This window comes from Sinocyclocheilus grahami, unplaced genomic scaffold (genome assembly GCF_001515645.1).
Source record: "Sinocyclocheilus grahami isolate Dianchi unplaced genomic scaffold, SAMN03320097.WGS_v1.1 scaffold609.1, whole genome shotgun sequence".
Taxonomy (NCBI): domain Eukaryota; kingdom Metazoa; phylum Chordata; class Actinopteri; order Cypriniformes; family Cyprinidae; genus Sinocyclocheilus; species Sinocyclocheilus grahami.
Window position 1 is genome coordinate 390,826 of NW_015505788.1, and position 15,650 is coordinate 406,475.

Sequence of the window (15,650 nt, forward strand, 5' to 3'; positions counted from 1 at the left end):
GAATCAGTGTAGCCTGTCTTACAGAAAATGAAGAATTCAAATGTATTGAGTAAGAAAAGAATAACATTCAAAAATGCTTTTTTTATGTACAGATACAGTGTGTGTGCTGATTATGTATAATGGTTTATATGCCATTATCAAATTAAATTTTTGTTTGCATTATCTCCCTGTTAACAGCAATTCTTAGTAGGAGGTGTTATAAAATAATTTGATAAATTATGTAAATATTTGTCACTCTGTTTCTCCATAGACATTGGATTTCTAAGCAAATCTGGACCTGAAACAAACTAATAGGTTTCACAAAAGTATATAAAATCACTTCATACAGTACACATCAACAGTTTGTACATTATTGCCAAAAATAAAAAATTTTATGGAGATTATCAGTGGCATTTTACTTCTGGAACCCTACAGCTAAATATGAATCTGAATATGCATAGCTGCAATGTTGATGTCATATGTCATAATTTGTTAAAGTCTTAGTAAAACCAAAATGTAAGTGATATTTAGGATGAGTAACATTAATGCTCAAGTTAAATCGTTAAATATACAATTTAAAAATCAATGTTGTTGATCTGTACGAGAAAAATCGGCTTTAAGAACGAACATACTGTACTGTGCAATAAGACAGTGTTACAAGTAAATTTAAATCATGATATATTTTGAAACGTATTCAAAGATGTTCACAGAGATTATGACAAAAGCATCCCTTGTTTCCACAATCGTACATGTTGGGCATGTTTATTGAGGTATCACCAGTTTTGGAAAGAAAACTGGTACCGTCAATCCTATCAGTTCATTTTTGCAAAGTGGTGCTCTTTTGGTCAAAGTAAGAGTAAGAGTCTGTTCCAATATCGCGCTCATCTCTCTGAGTCTTGTCTGAGATTTTGTTGGGTGGTGTTGGTTGTCCTGCGGGTTAGTTAAGGGACTTCAGACGGCAGGCCTGGTCAGTTAGAGGTATCCGAGTGAACGCTGTTTGCTCCCTCTATAGGAGATGTCACAGAAGACGGAGTGACAGCATCATGCCAGCCACCGTTACCCTGAAAACAGACACGGAAAAGACCATTTGACACGTTCAATTAAAGTCAGAATGGAAACAGTAGCCGGTATTAATTTTTAAGGGTAGGATCAGATAAGATGCTTTGTTTGTATCCTTTTTAACTAAACTGATGAAACAAAATCCAGCTTAAATTGGCCAGCTATCCACTGATTGGCCAGCTATCCAGTGAGTTGTGATTGGTCGAATACCTCAAGCGTGTGACGGAAATGTTACGCCCCTTACCATATTGTGATGCCGTGTTTAGTGACAGATTTGATTAATTAATTAATTAATTTTTTGCTCTGTTTGTATCTATTTTATCTTAACTGTTGGTTGCCACGCTGAAACAAAATCCATCTTAAACCAGCCTGGTCTGGTTAGGCTGGTCCATTCATATGGTTTTAGAAGCTTTTTGGACACTTGTCAGCTTAAACTTAAAACCAGCTTAAACTGGGAAACAGTTTAAACACAGTTCTGCTAGGCCATCATTGAGTCTGTCCTGTGTTCATCTATAACTGTTTGGTTTGGCTCAGCCACCAAATCAGACATCAAGAGACTACAACGGACAGTCAGGACTGCTGAGAAGATTATTGGTGCCCCCCTGCCTAACCTCCAAGAACTTTACACCTCCAGAGTGAGGAAAAGGGCTGGTAAAATCACCCTGGACCCCTCACACCCAGCACACTTCTTCTTTGAACTGTTGCCTTCTGGCCAGTGCTACAGAGCACTGAGTGCCAAAACAGCCAGACACAAGAACAGCTTTTTCCGCCAGGTCATATTCCACCTGAACAATATACAGTATAACACCTCAGGAATGTACACCGGTATACAGTATTAGAGAGTCGACATAGCTGCCTCAATAGATAAATGAACCTTTAACGCTGTGACTCCAGATCGACAATTCTCTCAGAGAGAGAGAGAAAGAGAGAGAGTGTAGTTCAATAAGAAGGCAGATATACTGCCAAGAGCCGTGCATGTCGTTGTGTTATTAGATGCATTTCAGAAAATGGAAATGGAACGCGTTTGCTCTCTATTCCAGCAAACAGCCCCGTGTGCATGTGTGAATATTAATATGAATCCATACGTCTGCCTTTTCACAGAAGCGGCATCACCTCTCCCAGACTTAATCTCAGCTGTCGTCTTTGTCGGCTCGTGGAGCGACGGTTTGATCATTCGACGTCTGTCTGAATGACTCCAGGAGACCTGCTGCGAAGAGATTATTCCTTCCCACCACATGAGACGGCATGTGTGTGTGTATATTGCATATGTGTGTCAGTAATATTCGGTCTCAAATGCACTTTTACACTAGAGCTTTTGTTGAGGATTTGAGTCTGTTTCGAGTCAGAATTTAGTTGAAAGCATCCAAGCATTCTCATCTGCAATTCTGGCTAAAATGTTTTGATTTGTTTCTCTGTCATACTCACGTTCAAGCCATGTGGGCTGTAAAGCGGGTTTCCCTGCAGACCGTCATTGTAACCCAACGACTGACCGATGGCGTGACGTATGGAGTCTCCCTGCAGAGAGAAAGACTGGAGATTCAGCGTAAGAGAGTCATGAACCACTGTACACCATTAAAACCAAAAGGAAACAGCAAATATTTCACATTTAACCTACAGCAGTAATTCAGCTTTGCATGACAGGAATACATTACATTTGACAATATATTCACAAGAAAAATGTTCACAAGAATTGTAATAATTTCACAATTTTTAATTTATTTTTGATAAAAAATAAATGCAGCCTTGGTGAGCAGACTACTTTCAAAAACATTCAAGTTATATTGTGCGCTGTAGAAAAAATCTGTGAGATTTATGGTAAAATACCGGCAGCTGTGGTTGCCAGAACTTCACCGTAAAAATATGGTAGCAACATTTTAGGTTTTACAGACTTAACTTAAATTCACAATAAAATACCGTATTTCATTAACTGATGTAATGTTAATAAACCAACATATTGAAGTGTTAATATCTGTTTTGAACCATTGTAATGCACTGATAACCACCAAAAACTGGTGGTGATGAGAAAGTCACGTGATGAACCAAAGCTCATCACAAACAGCTTTTCTACGAGCTGAGGAGGGCAATACTTATATATAGAAGGTGCACAGTGTCATTCACACAAACACTAAACACCATCATGGTGACACACACGATACTGAAATAATGCAATAAACATTAATTTAACAACATTAGATGTAAGATTAAACCCTAATGTACACAACTGATAAGAAAAAACTAAGAAGAAACATGTTATTTCAACAAAAAAACATCAAATATGAAGTGTCATGCAGGGAATTCTGGGAGTGTCAATTTACAGTTTGTCACTGTAAATTATACAATTACTTTTTCTTTTTCACTTCCAAAAACCGTATGTATAACAGTATTTTACTGTAAAATTACATTAAATGTATAGTATGGAAACTTACTGTTAACCAGTCAACAGGTTTTTACTGTAGCATTTTTACAGTCTTTTACTGTTAAAATCACAATCATTTTTTACAGTGTGCCGTAAATTATTTTATTGTTGTTTATATGTGTTGTATACAGTATATATTGTATCTATGTTGGTGTGTGTGATACCTGTGTCTGTCCTGTGTTGGGGACCTGGGTTGGCTGGTAGGATCCATTCAGGCCGGACATGCTCATAAAAATGTCTCCTGAACCCGGCAAACTATACGAACCCGAAGAACCTACAGAGAGACGGAGAGAAAGAGGAACTGTGAGTCTGTGAACGCTAGTTCTGAGAAAAGCTCTAGCATTATTTGTTTGCAGATGCCACTTGGTTTGATCATTTTACCTGTGATATAAGGAATTTTGACGTTTTTAAGCATGACATGCATGTTAAAATAATTTTCCAGATGTTTTTTTTTGAGCCAATGTATATGCATGTACATAAACACACAAAGTTGAACAGTGAGGGAGTGTTGAATGGGAAGAACAGAACACAGACAGAGGAAGTTCACTGTAATTTTATAACAAATCATCACAGGAAGTGTCTGCAAGTCCAGGGCTATTATAGTATTATAGTGAATGAATGAATAAATATTAATTTAATTTAACTTGATGTACTACAACAATTGAAATTTAAAAAAAAATTATATAAACTATATAGACATCAAAAAACTAATAAAAATGACAAAAACATCAAAATGACAAAATGCAAACAGAAAAAAAATAAAACTATAATAGTATCTCAAATGACACTAAAGCACTAAACACTGTAACATACCCGTGAACATGTTGTTTAACAGATTATTTTTATCTTCTGCCGCATCCAAGTGAAAGTCTTCATCTTTCATCTGAAAGCCTGTAGAGAAAATGACAGAACTAAACTCTTTAATTACTTATTTCAAAAACGCATGTTCAAGACCCAATAATTGCACTAGAACAACTCTATCTGCAACATAAGGGCGACCGGGGCTAGTTACTACATTACCCACAATCCTGAAGCCGCTGTTACTGTGGAAACGGTAATTGCTGTAAGGTGGGTCCTGTTTGTAGTTTTTCTAGGTAACGTTAGCTAGTTACTAGCGGTGTTGTTTTTATTTAAAAAAACAACAACAATAAAAAACATCATTTTTGTTAATTAAAATAATTCTGAAATAAAATATGAATCAACTTATATAAAACTAATATAAATTAAATGTTATGCATAAATAATTTAAACTAAGTGAAAATGAAACGTGTTTAAGTTAAAGTACTAAAATTACTAACTGAAATAAAAAAACTAACTAATAAAAAAGACAAAAGCACATTTCAAAATTGTGTATATGTGTTATGGCTAATTCAAACAAAATCTTAAGTAAAAATAAATTTAAATATTTAGAATTTTAAAAATCAAAATGACAAGCACATATTAAATAACTAAAACTTTAACTAAAATTCTAATAAAAACTGAAAATATCAAATTAAAAACTAAATATAAATAAATATAATAAAACTAAATATAAATAAAAATAAATGAAAAATATTTAGATTATAAAAAAATCATAAAAATGACAAAAGCACATATCAAATGACTAAACATTAAACAAAATATAAAAATAAAAAATATTATATAAGTATATAATATTATACTCTCTCATGCAACTACAGTTCATTTTGTTTGTGTCTCATTTAGGGGTGGATTTATCTGAAAATGAGCAGAAATAGACTTTATGATTTGGATTTCTACCTGACTAAAAGTAATGATTACTAATTTGTTCAGTATTCAGAGTCTAATATACAATTCTGCACATATATATCTATATAGTTTACTTGCTCAAAGGTGTGCGGACTGGGGCTCAGACTACCTAGCCACCTACTTAATGTTAGTTAATATGGGAAATTGTAGCATTGGAGGATGAAGACTAGTTGTGTTAACAACCAACTGAACCGACTAAATTGTTTGCAATTCTTTACGGTTGTAGTAGCTCTTTAATTCCTATAAAAAGTAAATTTTTGCACATTTGTACACAAAAATAGACCTTTTGTCATTCGATTTTCACACACGGTTTTGCAAAACAAATGTTGTGATGTTGTGAGCCATCTACTAAACTCTATTTGAACTTTATTGAGAAACTTTCTGAAATCTCAATGGGAAAATACTTCCAGGATCCATGCGGCAGAAAACTGGGTACTCACTGTTGCGGTCTAAATCACTTCACACTCGTGTTGAGATGTTACTGGGCAGCATTGCTGTGCTTCATCACTATTTTGAGCCAAATGTTCTGCACCTTCACAGTGTCACAGACCGCCTCTAACAAATTTGTTAGTTATTTTGCTCAGATTGTGAATACAATCTTCTTGTTTGACAGCTGAAGGCTCGTGTGCGCAGTATCGTCCGAGATCTGGACTACAGGAGGACAGACTGACCTGTGACAAAGTGATGGTACACTTTTTGGCCAGCTCCTCTTTGGCCTCTTCGCTGGGATACGGGTTACTGAGGTGAGAGTAGAAATACTCGTTCAGAATCTCTGTCGCCTGCTTGCTGAAGTTGCGCCTTTTTCTCCTGGAGAAAGAGGAATCATTAGTATTGTTAGATCCTCAACCGTTTCAATATCTTTATATAATATTAAAAGTTATTAAAGCTGAAGTGTGTATTTCTGCTAGCAACATCACTGCAAAAAATGCCTTTCTTCCTCAGTATTTTTCTCTTGTTTTTCAGTACATTCTTAAATTAAAGCGATATTTACTTGAGAAGTAAAATGACATAAAATATTAAGTCTTGGCTTCTGAATAATGTATCAAAATTAAGTGATTTTACGGCTGAAACAAGAAAAGACATCTGCCAATAGGGTCAGAAAGATATTCTTGTTTTCTCTTTGAATTAAGTTCTAACCCCACTGGCATATTTTCCTTTTCTTGTTTTAAGCACAAACTCGCTTCATTTCTCAAGTAATTGTACATTTACATTTACATTTAATCATTTAGCAGATGCTTTTATCCAAAGCAATCTGCAGAAATGTATCTTTCTGGTTGGTGCAGAAATGTATCTTGCTTTAACCCTTGTGATGTGCTGAAAATCCTTTACCTACAGTCATTTGGTATTCCTGGTCAAAAATGGCCTTTTAAAAATTGCTTGTAAATTTCCCATTACACTATATTATCACAAAATATTTGATTTCTTAAAAATATTTGAAATGTTTTCTTTCAATTAGCATTGATTTAGCATTTCTTTTTGGAGCTGATTCATCATATGCCTCCTTAATCTGAGCTTATGCACCTACTTTTTTGAGTGGAAAAAATTTTGCCAGTGCTCACTCAAAAATTGAGGTGCATACGTTCAGATCAGTGAGCTCTTCAATCATTCAGTTCCAAAAAAAAGAAATGCAAAACCTGTGTTAATTGAAAGAAAACAAGTTGATAAAAAGATTGACTCCAATATTTGTTGATAATGTAGCATAATGAGAAATGTATAAGCATTTTTGTAGGCTGGTCATTTTTACTGGGAACACCTAAGATTTAACAAAGACATAAGAAAAAAATTAATAGTAACATTAAAAACGGAAACTGACAAAAGCATATAACATAATCACTAAACTGATTACTAAATTACTAAACATAAACTAAACTAAAAATATAAAAAAATAAGCTAATATAAAATATTAATAAAAACTACAACAGTATATGAAATAGTATATGCAAGCAGCAGTTAATGGGCCAAGCAAAACAAAGGCAAAATTAGGAACTAAGCATGGCATGGAGCATCAGTCCAACTGCAACAATGACAAATTAAAGCTTTTAGGATGATTTTAGTCAAAATAGCTGAAAAATCATAAATATAATCGCTAGTAATACGATTTTCTGGTTTATCACTTTTGACCAATAGGTGGCATCATTATCAAATTGTTATGGTGTGCTCAGTGTGAAGGGACATTGACACACAAAAAGTTTGGTGTCAATATGGCAAAGTATTGCAGAGTTGCAGCCTCAGAATCAGCTTGGCATCATGCCAACAATTTCATTGATGCGTTATTCAAAAACGGTCAGGTGTATCAAAAAGCTTTTGATAACTCTTTGTCGGCATAGTCTAAAGATTATCTGAGTCAAATTTGGTGAAAATCGGACCAATGGTCTAGGAGGAGTTCGAAAAAGTAGGTTATCAACTTAAATCAAAATGGCGGACAAGAAGTTCGGCTGACTATGGCAAAATTGATATCTATGTTCTCGGCATGACCCAAATAATATATTGAGAGTTTCCTAGGCTAATATACTGAAAAGTTAGCCTTTTTGGAAATTTCATTATAACTTTTGAGTACCATCAGGGCATGGTGCCGAAGACACATACCGAGTTTCGTAACGATACACAGATGTTTTCATAAAATATAGCATTTTATGACAAAATTCAAAATGGTTGACAGCCAAAATTGCTGACATGGGAAAATTGGGTATCGTTCAACTCGGCATGCTGCACCTAAAGAGTTTTGTGATTTTTGGCCAAACCATTAAGAAGTTATAAGCAAAAATAGCCGTTTTTCATATCTCCTGGCCACAAGGTGGTGCTGCGCCGAAACGGTGCAAGTAACCTCAGGTCATGGTTATCCTAGTCTCGCATAGCCAGACCTTCAGACTGATGGCTGAAGGTCTGGAACCCATGGCAGCTTTCATTGGCCAAGGCCCGCCCATGAGGCCGTTTGACCAACATGTCAACCAACCAATCACAGTTCGTTTCGTTCAGCGTCACATTTCGGGGCGTGGAAATGTTGCCACAACAACAGACCAGAGTGTAAAACTCTCGGACGTATTTTAAAGATTATATGCCGCGAACTTTAAATATTTCACATACTTTTGAAACTCCAGCGTTTAGTTGATCCTGATAAGCGCTCGTCGTCACAGTTGTAAACACTACGACTTTCTTCTTTTGTGAGGGGGTTTGGCGTCACGGCATCTTTGTTTCCAGACGGAACCTTAAACAACGTGACACGCACGTCTCCCGGAAATCCTGTAGAATTCAACCAATTCGATGATGACTTTGACACTCCTGAAGTGTTTCCACTTTTGTGTCCCATATGCATCAGACGTTTAGCCAACGGTCCGTGGGCATGACGTCTGAGGCTGAGACTATGGTTATCATAACACACAACAACCCTGTGTTCCATTCGGAAGGGCTCATCCCTATGCCCTAATCCCTTCAAAGGGTTTACCCTCCGGAGTGAGAGCTTTGAAGGTTTGAAGGGTGTAGGGGACCAAACAACTGTTTCTTTGCCCTTCTGTGTCATCATCACGTGCTCACACGGAGGCGCCGTCATCATGCAAAGAATCTGCGCAAAGGATCATGGGAGCCCGAAGTGTCCATAAGTTGTACCCTTCGAAATCCTTCATTCCGAAGGGCCCTTTGAAGTGGCCAGTTTTGAGCACTTCGGTTTGGAACGACCCTTCAATATGGCGGCCATGATTGTTTTCACTCCGAAGTACCCTTCGGAGGGCGATATATCCCATTTGGAACACACCGCAAGTTTGGTATGAATACAACAAAGTGTTGGAAAGATATAGCTTCATGTCCGATTTACAGTACGGGCAAGTTTTTAGTGGAATTAATTTGTGCGGTCAATCAAAAAGCTTTTGAATACTTATTGCCAGCATGGTTTGAAGATGATCTGAGCCAATTTTGGTGAATATCAGACAAACTATCTAGGACAAGTTAGAAAAAGTAGGTTGGGGGGAAACAAGCTGATAAAAAGATTGAATCCAATATTTGGTAAAAATATAGCAAAAGTTATAAGTTAAATTTATAAGCAGTTTTTTTGTAGGCTGGTCATTTCTGACCTCTATGCCGCGAACTTTAAATATTTCACATACTTTTGAAACTCCAGCGTTTAGTTGATCCTGATAAGCGCTCGTCGTCACAGTTGTAAACACTACGACTTTCTTCTTTTGTGAGGGGGTTTGGCGTCACGGCATCTTTGTTTCCAGACGGAACCTTAAACAACGTGACACGCACGTCTCCCGGAAATCCTGTAGAATTCAACCAATTCGATGATGACTTTGACACTCCTGAAGTGTTTCCACTTTTGTGTCCCATATGCATCAGACGTTTAGCCAACGGTCCGTGGGCATGACGTCTGAGGCTGAGACTATGGTTATCATAACACACAACAACCCTGTGTTCCATTCGGAAGGGCTCATCCCTATGCCCTAATCCCTTCAAAGGGTTTACCCTCCGGAGTGAGAGCTTTGAAGGTTTGAAGGGTGTAGGGGACCAAACAACTGTTTCTTTGCCCTTCTGTGTCATCATCACGTGCTCACACGGAGGCGCCGTCATCATGCAAAGAATCTGCGCAAAGGATCATGGGAGCCCGAAGTGTCCATAAGTTGTACCCTTCGAAATCCTTCATTCCGAAGGGCCCTTTGAAGTGGCCAGTTTTGAGCACTTCGGTTTGGAACGACCCTTCAATATGGCGGCCATGATTGTTTTCACTCCGAAGTACCCTTCGGAGGGCGATATATCCCATTTGGAACACACCGCAAGTTTGGTATGAATACAACAAAGTGTTGGAAAGATATAGCTTCATGTCCGATTTACAGTACGGGCAAGTTTTTAGTGGAATTAATTTGTGCGGTCAATCAAAAAGCTTTTGAATACTTATTGCCAGCATGGTTTGAAGATGATCTGAGCCAATTTTGGTGAATATCAGACAAACTATCTAGGACAAGTTAGAAAAAGTAGGTTGGGGGGAAACAAGCTGATAAAAAGATTGAATCCAATATTTGGTAAAAATATAGCAAAAGTTATAAGTTAAATTTATAAGCAGTTTTTTTGTAGGCTGGTCATTTCTGACCAGGAACAACAGAAGTGTAACAATGTAGGGGGAAAAAAGTCCCCAAAAATTACCAAAAATTATCCAGTTAGTTGTTAAACACTGTGTGGGCAAAGTTAGGAAGTTTTAGTTCAATGTGATAACAAACATTAACTAGCATTTTCAGGAAAAAGAAAATTCTTTCTGGCTCAAAATGACCAAAACACAATGTGAAGGTTAAAAATGTTTCAATACTTGTAATGGAAAACAAGACAAAATTGCTAAGTAAGAAAACAGCAAATTGTTTTTAGCTGATTAGCATGATCCAACGATTCCCTGCTGGTAGATGCCATAACTATACCACAATACTTAAAGTATAAATTATTGCATGTATATATTATTGGCAGTTATACGTCAGCCACTGTCATTAGGTTGTATCCCATAAACATTCCCTGATGTGGCATAAAAACTTATTCGCTTAAAACAGTGAGACTAGATTAAATCTGACTTTAGCAGCCAATCTCTCACTCTCTCTCGTTATGATGTCATCACTGAGCCCACCAATCACTGTTTGCTTCATTTGCATTCCAGTTGAATAAGTTTCTGATGAGCAGATTTATGCAGAATTTACTCTTTGATTTAAGTAACTCGTGCCCTTGCAAGCCAACCGGCAGTAATTGGCAAATTTCCCAATCCCACTCAATTTATCCTTCTGCCAGTTTAAGCAAAACACTCATAAAACCTTAAAATATTACCACATCACCCACACGTTCACACACGCCTCACTCTCAGCACATCCAATACAATCAGAAACAAACCCACACTCGCAAAAATACCTACTTGTGTAAAAACACGGACACACAATAAATAACAACTATTTTTTATTAAAAAAATGCTTCATTATCTAAAGCTATTTGCAGTGTATTATTAGTAGGATAGTCTCTTTGGGACAAAATGATGTTTGAATTCACTAAACAGTTTTGAGCTTTGTATTTTAGAGCAGATACCTGGGGCTTATTCACTAACCACCTTTAATCCAAGCCTTATCTATGCTAAATATCAAGCGTAGCGTTAGTTCTGGCAGGTCACGTTAGTCAAGCTCGCATCAGCTGACCTTCAGCTGATCCCCATCAACCTATGGGAATATGACACCTATCTAAGCATTCATATATAAGGTCCCGCAGTAGTATCAGCAGTTTTCGCATTGCTCAATAGCTAATTACCCTCCTCCATCCCCAGCTCCTCCTCTGTCAGTCAGGATTCAGCCTTCTGATTCTCCTTGAATCAGACTAATTCTAAAATGTGTACATAAAATGATTGAACTTTAACAATATCTGCAATACATTTATGTTAGTTCTGTTCTGTTTCCCCTGGGGGGTTATTGCTGCTCTCCCCGGTCTCATCCATGCTAGGCTGCATGGAGGCGCAGGGAGTTCTTGCCCAGAACAGAACCATACCGCCAATCCAAACTGTATGCTAATTGTCAATCATCTTTGACGATAGTGGTCCTGACAGAACTATGCTTATCTGTGTAAATGAGGTGTATTATATAGATTTCACCTTATTCACATAAGCAAACACATATACATTACGGGCAAAATGCATGCATTAAATGTTATGCAAGATGTTAAGAAATTTTTTTTTAAACCTAAATAATAATATAAAAACAGAAAACTGACAAAAGCATATAAAAGCATATATCAATAATACTAAAGTAACATCTTTTCTATTTAAATTAGGTCTAGATTGCACCTAATTCACATAATGAAACATATACTGGCAAAATGCATGCATCAAATGTTGTGCAAGATGATTTGGAAAAAAAAAAACCTACAACTGAAAAAAGTAAATTAAACCTAAATAATAATATAAAAACGAAAACTGACAAAGCATATAACAAAATTACTAAAAATTAAACTAAACTGAAAATGTAAAACATTGGCTAATTCAGAATATTACGGTAATAAAAACTAGATATGTACATTTGACTTATCTTTTCAAGTAACCAATAAGTAATACCCTATGAACTTCATAGCCACACCCTAGCAACCACTTACAGCAGCCTAGCAACCACCCCATAGACTTCCATTTAATCAGATCAAAAGGGATATCTTTGGATAGAAGTGTTATGGGGGTTTTGCTCTTTTGACGCATGCTAGCAAACAGGACTTCCATCATGCATGCTACACATGCTAGCAGTGAATAGCTGCATGCTAATAGTGATTAGCTAAGTGCTAAATCAGGCTAAGAACTCTACATAACTCCATAGTAACAATCTGTGACAACTATCAACCACCTAGCAACACGAAAGCAACCACCTAGAACACCCTAGCAAAGCCCTAGCAACCACCAGAACACCCAAGCAACCACCAAGCAACCACTCATGCTACCATAGCAACTGCCTAGCAACCACTCTGGATATCCTAGCAACTGCCTAGCAACACCATAGCAACCACCCAGAACACCATAGAAACCGCCTAGCAACACCCAAACAACCATCCAGAACACCTTAGCAACCACCTAGCAATGCCTTAGCAACCACCCAGAACACCTTGGCAACTGCGAAGCAACAACCTAACTACCACCCAGGATACCCTAGCAACCGCGTAGCAACACAATAGCAACCACCCAGAACACTCCAGCAACCACCTTGCAACAACTCATAACACCCTAGCAAATCACCTAGCAACATCCTAGCAACCACCCAGAACACCTTAGCAACACCCTAGCAACTAAGTGCTGAGTTTTGCCACTGCATGCACCACTCACATTTTCTTCAGGAAATGTACATTCTAGTAATATATAAGTAATACTAGAAAAACACAACCTATTTGAACGAAGTGTATTATAGATTGCACCTCATTCATGTAAGGAAACGCATATACTGGCAAAGTGCATGGATTAAAGGTTATGCAAGATGGGTTGGATAAAAAATTAATAAATAAAACTAAAACTAAAACTTAAATAAAAATAAATTACACCTAAATTGTAATATAAAAAAGCAGAAAACTATCAAAAGCATATAACAAAATGACAAAAAATTTAAATATTAAAATAAAAGCTAATTCAAAATATTAATAGCTTGTCAAAACCACAAAAACACACCTTTTCTAAACATATATACCGGCAAGATGCAGGCAATACATTTTATGCAAGATGTTTTGGATACAATTGTCTGCCAAATGCATGACTGTAAATGTGTTTCACACAGTTTCTGACCTGGCGTCGAGAAAGCGAGACCTGAGGATCATGACGGCCTCGCAGGTGCTCTGCTTGAGCTGCATCTGGATGGTGCTGAATTTGCGGTGGATGATGTTCACCATGCGCTCGATCTCTTTGGGTGAGATGGGTCGCGTGCGAGACTGTTCCCTCAACAGGTTCATCACATGGGTAGTGAACTCATTACACGCCTGTGAACCAATCAAATTACTCATAACTGATAATGCAAAGACATCAACTAAAACTAAAACTATGAAAACATTTTTGTTAACTGAAATTAAGCTGAAATAAAATAAAATGGAAATATTCAATGAAAAATCTTGAATGAAAATGAGAAATGCTGCCTTGGCAGCTAACTGAAACGTTTAAATTGAATCACTAAAATTATTATCTGGAAATAAAAGAAATAGATAAAAGAAATGTTCTGTAAAGTTATGTATGTTTTGTATTGTTTTGTATAAATTGTCTTGCTGTGTGATATTTTTCTACTTCTTGTAAAGCGATCTTGAGGTCTTCAAAGTTACTATATAAAAAAATATTATTATTATGGTCCCACTTTATATTAAGTGGCCTTAACTACTATGTACTTACATCAAAAAATAAGTACAATGTACTTATTGTGTTCATATTCTATTGCAAAACACTTTTGCTGCTATTGAGGTGGGATACGGGTAAGGTTAGGGACAGGTTTGGTGGTCTGGGTAGGTTTAAGGGTGGGTTAAGGTGTAAGGGATGGGTCTACAGTGTAATTATAAATGTAATTACAGATGTAATTACATGCAGGTATTTTAAAAATATAAGTACAATGTAAAAACTTGTATGTACACAATAAGTGCATTGTACCAAATTATTAATTTACATGTAAGCACATAGTAATTAAGGCCACTTAATATAAAGTGGGACCATTATTATTATTAAACCTAAATATAATATTAAAAAAAGAGAAAAATTACAAAAACAAAAACAAAAAAATACTAAAAATCAAACAAAACTGAACATATAAAAATAAATGTTATTCAAAGTAAAATAAAAATTATAATAGTATATAAATAATACTAAAATAACACTACTCAATATGCGTATTTACGTGTGTTTTCAGTACACAAAATAAGTAACTTAGTTAAAAATGTAACAAAATTACTAAAAAATTAACTAAAACTATTAACATTAAGAAAACTATTAACTATAGCATTTTTGCTATTTGAAATAAATCTGAAATAAAATAAAAAATATTAGATGAAAAACTTTAAATGAAGATGAGACATGAAAAAAGACAAAAGCACATCAAGTTACTACAAATTAAACTAAATTGAAAATATAAAAATAAAAGCCTATTAAAAATATAAATTATAACCTATAATTGTAGATGAATAATACTAAAATAACACTACTCATTATGTGTGTTATGTTTTCAATACATGAAAGAAGTAACTATCTACATTTTCCCTAGTAGTTCAGATATGTAGTGTAATTTTTCCAATAAGAAGCTACTTTTCAAACAAGCAGTACCAGGATGTCTGATTGATTTTAGTGAAACTCATTTTTCTGATACAGCTGTATGTTCCTGATTAATGTAAGGTTGTGCACTGCTGTACAGACCTGCTCATATTTCTCCAGCTCGGTGTGGTAGATCTGTCTGATCTGGCTGAGTTTGGCTCTGTAGTCTGAGTGCTCGATGGAGTTATCAGCTCCCACTCCCACTGCTGCTGTTGCCGTAGCAACCGCCGCTGCCCCGCCCCTCTTCTCTGGTCCGGACACGCCCTCTGCCAGCAGCATGTTATCCAGACGCATGAGCTGAGGGTCCGGAGGATCTTCATCCTGACTGCCACGGATACTGAGACCTGCCACAACACATACGGAAAATAGGCAATTTAAATATAAAAATATGCAATAGACAAGAACTACATCTTTATATTTGGTCATTTTCAGGTGCGTCTTCTCTTAAACAGGTTCAGAAGAGTTCAGGTACATTTATACAGTATGTACACACACACACACACACACACACACACACACACACGTGTATGTACAGTATGTATCTATCTACAGTATATATAATTTTCATTTATAATATATACTTTATAATTTAATTCAATTATATATATATATATATATATATATATATATATATATATATATATATATATATATATATATACATACATACACACACAC

The 15,650-nt window shown here is 36.1% G+C and overlaps 1 protein-coding gene across 1 annotated transcript in view; it reads right to left on the reverse strand.

Moving 5' to 3' along the window:
• Positions 1 to 597: 597 nt before the first annotated feature.
• LOC107557570 (pre-B-cell leukemia transcription factor 3-like) overlaps positions 598 to 15,650 on the reverse strand; it is a 51,773-nt gene continuing 36,720 nt past the window's right edge. Inside the window, exons 3-9 of the mRNA XM_016241044.1 lie at positions 15,075 to 15,316; positions 13,476 to 13,666; positions 5,817 to 6,028; positions 4,268 to 4,345; positions 3,619 to 3,728; positions 2,464 to 2,553; positions 598 to 1,040 (exon numbers count right to left, since the gene is read on the reverse strand). Of these exons, the coding sequence (XP_016096530.1) occupies positions 948 to 1,040; positions 2,464 to 2,553; positions 3,619 to 3,728; positions 4,268 to 4,345; positions 5,817 to 6,028; positions 13,476 to 13,666; positions 15,075 to 15,316 (1,016 nt within the window). The 3' untranslated portion in view covers positions 598 to 947. The remainder of the gene's footprint in view (positions 1,041 to 2,463; positions 2,554 to 3,618; positions 3,729 to 4,267; positions 4,346 to 5,816; positions 6,029 to 13,475; positions 13,667 to 15,074; positions 15,317 to 15,650) is intronic.